Below are 8,552 nucleotides of genomic sequence, written 5' to 3'. Positions count from 1 at the left end.
TCGACCAGACAAAACCCCAAACTAATCATGTGATTCCTCAATGGACAGCACTTACTGAACAATCCTGAGTGTGCCAACTACAGTAAGAAGTCTCACAACACCAGGTTAAAGTCCAACAGGTTTATTTGGTAGCAAAAGCCATGAGCTTTCGGAGCCTTAAGCCCTTCATCAGGTGAGTGAAGAGTTCAGTTCACAAACAGGGCCTATAAAGACACAAATTCAATTACACCATAATGGTTAGAATGCGACTCTTAACAGGTAATCAAATCTTTACAGGTACAGACAATGTGAGTGGAGAGAAGGTTAAGCACAGGTTAAAGAGATGTGTATTGTCTCCAGCCAGGACAGTTAGTGAGATTTTGCAAGCCCAGGCAAGATAGTGTGACATGAACCCAAGATCCTGGCCGAGGTCGTCCTCATGCGTGTGGAACTTGGCCATCAGTTTCTGCTCAGCGATTCTGCGTTGTGTGTCGTGAAGGCCGCCTTGGAGAACACTTACCCGAAGATCAGAGGATGAATGCCTGTGACTGCTGAAGTGTTCCCCGACTGGAAGGGAACACTCCTGCCTGGTGATTGTTGAGTGGAGTCCATTCTTCCATTGTCATAGTGTCTGCATGGTCTCGCCAATGTACCAAACCTCGGGACATCCTTTCCTGCAGCGTATCAGGTAGACAATGTTGGCCGAGTCACAAGAGTATGTACCGTGTACTTGGTGGATGGTGTTTTCACGTGAGATGATGGCATCTGTGTCGATGATCCGGCACGTCTTGCAGAGGTTGCTGTGGCAGGGTTATGTGGTGACGTGGTCACTGTTCTCCTGAAGGCTGGGTAGTTTGCTGCGGACAATGGTCTGTTTGAGGTTGTGCAGTTGTCTGAAAGCAAGATGTGGGGACGGCCTTGGCGAGATGTTCATCTTCATAGATGACAGAAGAAAATGTCTTAGCTTCTCCGCTCCGGGGAAGTACTGGACGACAAAAGATATTCTGTCCGCCGTGTCCTGTGTTTGTCTTCTGAGGAGGTCTGTGCGATGTTTCATTTTTCAAATTGAGTTTGTGTCTATATATGCCCTGTTTGTGAACTGAACTCTTCACTCACCTGATGAAGGAGCAGTGCTCCGAAAGCTTGTGGTTTTTGCTACCAAATAAACCTGTTGGACTTTAACCTGGTGTTGTGAGACTTCTTCCTGTGTTTACCCCAGTCCAACGCCGGCATCTCCACATCATGTGCCAACTACACCAGGAACCAGTTTAATAATAGCTGAGCTTGTAATGTGGTTTACGCTTGCTAGCAGCGACATTCAAGCCCAGAGCCTCATTCATTATAAACAAAGGAACACAAACAAGCCTTGTGATTTTTTTGAATTATTGGTAACTTCAGGAACCTCTAGTTTCCTATTGCTTCCTCCATGGCAGTGCCTTCGTGAAACAGACATGACTTGTCAACCAATCAGCACTCTTTTTCATGTAGTATAAAATGATTTTTTTTAAAAAATTGGAATTCTTGCATTTGTCCTGATGAGTGCAAGACGAAAAATTTCAACATGTCTCTCTTTGCAGTAATGTTCAAGAAAGCTAAGCCTGATCATTTAATGTAAGTGCACTTCTAACATCTGCTGCTAATTATTATTGGCAATGTCAATCAACTATTACAAGTTCCTCATTCCTCCAGATTTTAATTGTTGTGACTTTAAAAAAATTGAGTTGTCACACAATCTTTACACGTGTAGAAAGAGGCCATTCAGCCCATCGAGTCTCCAGCAACTCTCCCACCCACCCTATCCCCGTCACCCTGTGCATCCACCATGCCCTGCATAACAAAGTCTAGGACATTAATATGGGGCCCCAGCACTGAATCCTGGGGAAGTCCACTACAAACCTTCCCCCAGTCTGAAAAACCATTCCAATGTCTTAAGCAGGTCCATCTCCACCACATCAAACAGCATTACCCTCATCAACCCTGTTACCTCATCAAAAAATTCAAGCAAATTACTGAAACAATATGCCCCGAAACTATGCTCATTTTCCTTAAATAACCTGCATTTGCTGAAGTGATGAGTAATTTTGTCCCAAATTATCATTTCTTCCCCAGCACCAAGGTTAAACTGACTGGCATATAGTTGCTGGGCTATCTTTCCATCCTTTTTAAAACAAGGGTAACAATTGCAATTCTCCAGTTCTCTGGCATTGAGTCTAAGGAACATTGGAAAATTATGGCCACTATCTCCGCAATTTCCACTCTCATTTCTTTCAGAATCCTTGGATGCATCTAATTTGGTTCCAGTTCCTTGTCAACTTTTAAGTACAGACTGCCAATCCAATATCTTCTCCATTTCAATTTGAAACCCTTTCAGTGTTTGAACTGTCTCCTCTTTCACCATGAACTGGGTAGCATCTTCTTCCTTGGAAAAGACAGATGTAAAGTATTCAATTAATACCTCGACATGCAGATGCCTCCATGTCTAAATCTCCTTTTTGGTCTCTAATCGAACCCTAACCTCTTTTTACCACTATTTTACTATTTATATGCCAATAGAAGACTTTTAGATTTTCTTTAATGTTAGCTGCCAGTCTCTTCTCATACTCTGCCTTTACTTCTCTTATTTTCTGATTCAAATCTCCTCTGAACCTTCTACCTCACATTGATAGCAACTGCCTGACCGAAGTATAATTGGTATTAAACAGCAAGGACAGCCTACTAAGAGCAGGCACTATTTGTTGGTCTGTCATAGGACATTTTGAGCCTGTGCATCGACACTGCATTATTCACAATAAGCTGCACAATATTTTCAAGCAGCATCTTTATTTGTCCATGTTCTTACAAAGAAGCTTAAGGTGAAAAAGCTTGGAAGTATGACTCAAGATGAACAGATCTGGAAGCATCAGCCTTGGTAGCCTGCCACAATAAAGCAGCTTCTCTGCTCTTGTCAAACCCAAAACGCAAGACAAACACCACACATGTAAATCCATTTCCAAAACATCTTTTAATTGAATGAACTTTCCCCGTAGTGGTTTCCTTTCAGGGACAGACACCTACTGTTGCTTTTCTTTTTAATCAAAGTGGAATTCAGAGTGCCACTTGGGGGTCATTTTTCTGACATTCATCTGGAGAGATATTGCCTCCTTTCATGTTTTGCTTGGCTCGGGTATATTGATAGTTGGAATGAGTTATATTCCATCTCACTACACCTGGGATTTACAGTATGATTCTTATTTAAACTTTACAGTGTTGGGGGTTCAGTGTTTGCGGGAGTTCAGTGTCTGCAAGGGGGGTTCAGTGTTTGGGGGGGTTCAGTGTTTCTGGAGTTCAGTGTTTGTGAGGAGGGTTCAGTGTTTCTGGGGGTTTCAGTGTTTGGAGGGTTTCAGTGTTTGGAGGGGTTCAGTGTTTGGGGGGTGTTGAGTGTTTGGGGGTTCAGTGTTTGGGGGGTTGAGTGTTTGCGAGGGGGGTTGAGTGTTTGGGGGGTTGAGCGTTGGGAGTGGGTTGGCTGTTTGGGAGGGTTCAGTGTTTTGGGGGTTCAGTGTTTGCGGGGGTTCAGTGTCTGCAAGGGGGGGTTCAGTGTTTGGGGGGGGTTCAGTGTTTCTGGAGTTCAGTGTTTGTGAGGGGGGTTCAGTGTTTCTGGGGGTTTCAGTGTTTGGAGGATTTCAGTGTTTGGAGGGGTTCAGTGTTTGGGAGGGTGTTGAGTGTTTGGGGGTTGAGTGTTTGGGGGGTTGAGTGTTTGCGAGGGGGGTTGAGTGTTTGGGGGGTTGAGTGTTGGGAGTGGGTTGGCTGTTTGGGGGGGTTGAGTGTTTTGGGGGTTCAGTGTTTGCAGGGGGTTGAGTGCGGGGGTTGAGTGTTTGGGGGGTTGAGTGTTTGGGGGGTTCAGTGTTTTGGGGGTTCAGTGTTGTGGGGGGTTGTATTTGCAGAGGATTCAGTGTTTGCGGGGATTGAGTGTTTGGGGGGGTTCAGTGTTTGCAGGGGGTTCAGTGTTTTGGGGGGTTCAGTGTTTTGGGGGTTCAGTGTTGTGGGGGGTTGTATTTGCAGAGGGTTCAGTGTTTGCGGGGATTGAGTGTTTGGGGGGTTCAGTGTTTGCAGGGGGTTCAGTGTTTGCAGGGGGTTCAGTGTTTGCAGGGGGTTCAGTGTTTGCGGGGAGTTCAGTGTTTGGGGGAGTTGAGTGTTTGGGGGGTTGAGTGTTTGGGGGGGATTAACTGTTTGTGAGGGGGGGTTCAGTGTTTGCGGGGGGATTCAGTGTTTGGGGGGTTGAGTGGGGGGTTGAATGTTTTGGGGGGGGGTTAATTGTTTGCGGGGGTGGGTTGTATTTTTCTTTGCTGCTACTATTTGTATAAAACAGGAAAACTCATTTTCAGAAACACACTTCGCTTCCATTCATCTTTTGAGTAACATCAATAAACAAAGATAAAGTATTTTTAACAGGTCGTTAACTTATGTCTTGTGATTGGGTGAGTGCTTGGTTTTCAGAAGCCTGTTTGAATGGGGCTGTTGGGGGAGCTCCCCGGCACAGACTTAATCCCAGCTGGGACAGCATGTTGCAGCATGAGGAACACTGTCTGTGACTGCCCGGCTTGACAATGACAGTCCTGATCTCTAGCTCTACGTTAACTCTGGAGCCAGACCACTCACTCTCATTTCTGGGTGATTCCTACGTCTGTTAATAATTATTGTTAATTTACGTATCGAAAAAAACAAATTCATAGGTAGCACAGATCCCCGATTACACCTCGATTGCAATTTACTGAGCATACAATCACAGCACTAGAACTACAGATGGGCCAGATGGCGTTGGATCGGAAGTACAGCTGCTCCAGATGTTCTCAACATTGGCAGTTCCGGTGCTCCAGATGTGATTAACTTACCATAATTCACAGTATGACAAAGGCATCAATAGAAAGAAGCCTGTGTGAATGAGAGAATAATCACATTCAGAAAACAGGGAGAGTGTGGGGCAGCCAAGCACTGCTGTTAACAGAGTAACAATGAAAACCATTGCTTGCCATATGGTGCTCATTTTGATTCAATTCCGCTCCACAGAGTGAAATTTATAACAGGCATTTGAGAAGCGTCCATTGTTCAGGAGAGTGTGAGGAACATCGCTGGGGGCTTGGATTTTCTCATGATTGTAAATTCAACCCTCACCGGAGCTCACTGGCACCCCAGTACCACAATGGGCAGGGAATGGGGAGGGGGGAGAGGTGGACTGAAGTGAGAACAGTTCACTTTTCACTTTGTGCTTCTTTCCAATAGGTCCCCATCTCTGCTTCAGACACTGACGCTTGCTGTGTTATCAGGGGTCCATTTCACACCTAGCTCCTCATGTGTCTTAATATTTAACTGTCAACCTTCAGGAGTGGTGGTTATAGGCCGTCGGAAAATAGAAACATAGAAACTAGAATCCCTCCGCTGCAGAAGGAGGCCACTCAGCCATAAGACCATAAGACATAGGAGCGGAAGTAAGGCCATTCGGCCCATCGAGTCCACTCCACCATTCAATCATGGTTGATTTCAACTCCATTTACCCGCTCTCTCCCCATAGCCCTTAATTCCTCGAGAAATCAAGAATTTATCAATTTCTGTCTTGAAGACGCTCAACGTCTCGGCCTCCACAGCCCTCTGTGGCAATGAATTCCACAGACCCACCACTCTCTGGCTGAAGAAATTTCTCCTCATCTCTGTTCTAAAGTGACTCCCTTTTATTCTAAGGCTGTGCCCCCGCGTCCTAGTCTCCCCTGTTAATGGAAACAACTTCCCTACGTCCATCCTATCTAAGCCGTTCATTATCTTGTAAGTTTCTATCAGATCTCCCCTCAACCTCCTAAACTCCAATGAATATAATCCCACGATCCTCAGACGTTCATCGTATGTCAGGCCTACCATTCCTGGGATCATCCGTGTGAATCTCCGCTGGACCCGCTCCAGTGCCAGTATGTCCTTCCTGAGGTGTGGGGCCCAAAACTGCTCACAGTACTCCAAATGGGGCCTAACCAGTGCTTTATAAAGCCTCAGAAGTACATCCCTGCTTTTGTATTCCAAGCCTCTTGAGATAAATGACAACATTACATTTGCTTTCTTAATTACGGACTCAACCTGCAAGTTTACCTTTAGAGAATCCTGGACTAGGACTCCCAAGTCCCTTTGCACTTTAGCATTATGAATTTTGTCACCGTTTAGAAAATAGTCCATGCCTCTATTCTTTTTTCCAAAGTGTACGACCTCGCACTTGCCCACGTTGAATTTCATCAGCCACTTCTTGGACCACTCTCCTAAACTGTCTAAATCTTTCTGCAGCCTCCCCACCTCCTCAATACTACCTGCCCCTCCACCTATCTTTGTATCATCGGCAAACTTGGCCAGAATGCTCCCAGTCCCGTCATCTAGATCGTTAATATATAAAGAGAACAGCTGTGGCCCCAACACTGAACCCTGCGGGACACCACTTGTCACCGGTTGCCATTCTGAGAAAGAACCTTTTATCCCAACTCTCTGCCTTCTGTCTGACAGCCAATCGTCAATCCATGTTAGTACCTTGCCTCGAATACCATGGGCCCTTATTTTACTCAGCAGTCTCCCGTGAGGCACCTTGTCAAAGGCCTTTTGGAAGTCAAGATAGATAACATCCATTGGCTCTCCTTGGTCTAACCTATTTGTTATCTCTTCAAAGAACTCTAACAGGTTTGTCAGGCACGACCTCCCCTTACTAAATCCATGCTGACTTGTCTTAATCCGACCCTGCACTTCCAAGAATTTAGAAATCTCATCCTTAACGATGGATTCTAGAATTTTGCCAACAACTGAGGTTAGGCTAATTGGCCTATAATTTTCCATCTTTTTTCTTGTTCCCTTCTTGAACAGTGGGGTTACAACAGCGATTTTCCAATCCTCTGGGACTTTCCCTGACTCCAGTGACTTTTGAAAGATCATAACTAACGCCTCCACTATTTCTTCAGCTATCTCCTTTAGAACTCTAGGATGTAGCCCATCTGGGCCCGGAGATTTATCAATTTTCAGACCTTTTAGTTTCTCTAGCACTTTCTCCTTTGTGATGGCAACCATATTCAACTCTGCCCCCTGACTTTCCTGAATTGTTGGGATATTACTCATGTCTTCTACTGTGAAGACTGACGCAAAGTACTTATTAAGTTCCTCAGCTATTTCCTTGTCTCCCATCACTAGATTACCAGCGTCATTTTGGAGCGGCCCAATGTCTACTTTTGCCTCCCGTTTGTTTTTAATGTATTTAAAGAAACTTTTACTATCATTCCTAATGTTACTGGCTAGCCTACCTTCATATTTGATCCTCTCCTTCCTTATTTCTCTCTTTGTTATCCTCTGTTTGTTTTTATAGCCTTCCCAATCTTCTGACTTCCCACTACTCTTTGCCCATTGAGTCTGCACCAACTCTCCGACAGAGCACCTTACCCAAGCCCTATCCCTGTAACCCCACATATTTACCCTGCTAATCTGCCTAATTTACACATCTAGAGACACTAAGGTGCAGTTTAGTATGGCCAATCCACCTAACCTACCTATCTTTGGAGTGTTGGAGGAAACCGGAGCACCTGGAGGAAATCCACACAGACACAGGGAGAACGTGCAAACTCCGCACAGACACTGTGGAGATCTGATTGAAATGTATAAAATTCTAACAGAGTGGACAGACTGGATGCAGGGAGGATATTTTCCCTGGTTGGGGAATGAAGAACCAGGGAACACAGTCTCAGGGTGAGGGGTAAACCATTTAGGACTGAGCTGAGAAAAGGCTGGAATTGAACCCGAGTCCCTGGTGCTGTGGGGCAGCAGTGGTAACCACTGTGCCGCCCTAAACTAGGAGCAGGAGGAGGCCAGTCAGCCGCTGCAGCCTGCTCCATTATTCAATATGACATGGATGATGCTCGATCCCAGTGCCATATTCCCGCTTGCTCCCCATTCCCGTTGATGCTGTTAACATCAAAATCAAATCTATCTCTTTCTTGAATACATTCAGTGACGGCCTCCACTGCTTTCTGTGGTAGAGAATTCCACAGGTTCACCGTCCTTTGTGCGAAGAAATCTTTTCTCATCTCAGTCCTCAATGGTTTACCCCATATCCTGAGACTGTGTTCCCTGGTTCTACATTCCCCAACCAGGGAAAACACCCTCCCTGCGTCCAGTCTGTCCACTCTGTTAGTTTATATGTTCCAATCAGATCTCCTCTCATCTTTCTAGACGCTAGTGAATGCAGGCCCAATAGAACCAATCTCTCCTCATAGGGCAGCCCCGTCAACCCTGGCATCATCCTCGTGACCCTCCGTTGCACTCCCGCTATGACAAGTATATCCTTTCTTACATAGGGAGACCAAAACTGCACACAATATTCCAGGTCTGGCCTCACCAAGATCCAGCAGAGGAGGATCTGGGAGAACTCGACTCTAGTCACCTCGACTGTACCGTGGGTAGCAGTAGAACTCCTCCAGGCTCCTCTTTGGATTTAATATTATCCTTCATTTCTTTTGTAAGCCGTGTTAGAGCCACCTTTCCTCTTTTATTTTTCAGTCAGACAGGAATGAATAATTGTTGTAACTCAT

General features: G+C 45.5%; 1 protein-coding gene across 1 annotated transcript in view; it reads right to left on the bottom strand.

The window, feature by feature from the left end:
* Positions 1-4,815: 4,815 nt before the first annotated feature.
* Positions 4,816-8,552, bottom strand: part of ppp1r26 (protein phosphatase 1, regulatory subunit 26) — a 33,998-nt gene continuing 30,261 nt past the window's right edge. Inside the window, exon 4 of the mRNA XM_078226153.1 lies at positions 4,816-4,887. Coding sequence (XP_078082279.1) covers positions 4,873-4,887 — 15 coding nt within the window. The 3' untranslated portion in view covers positions 4,816-4,872. The remainder of the gene's footprint in view (positions 4,888-8,552) is intronic.

Source organism: Mustelus asterias, chromosome 13 (genome assembly GCF_964213995.1).
Source record: "Mustelus asterias chromosome 13, sMusAst1.hap1.1, whole genome shotgun sequence".
In the NCBI taxonomy this organism is placed as follows: domain Eukaryota; kingdom Metazoa; phylum Chordata; class Chondrichthyes; order Carcharhiniformes; family Triakidae; genus Mustelus; species Mustelus asterias.
Note: the sequence above shows the minus strand (reverse complement) of the source record. Positions and strands in the feature narration are given on the sequence as shown.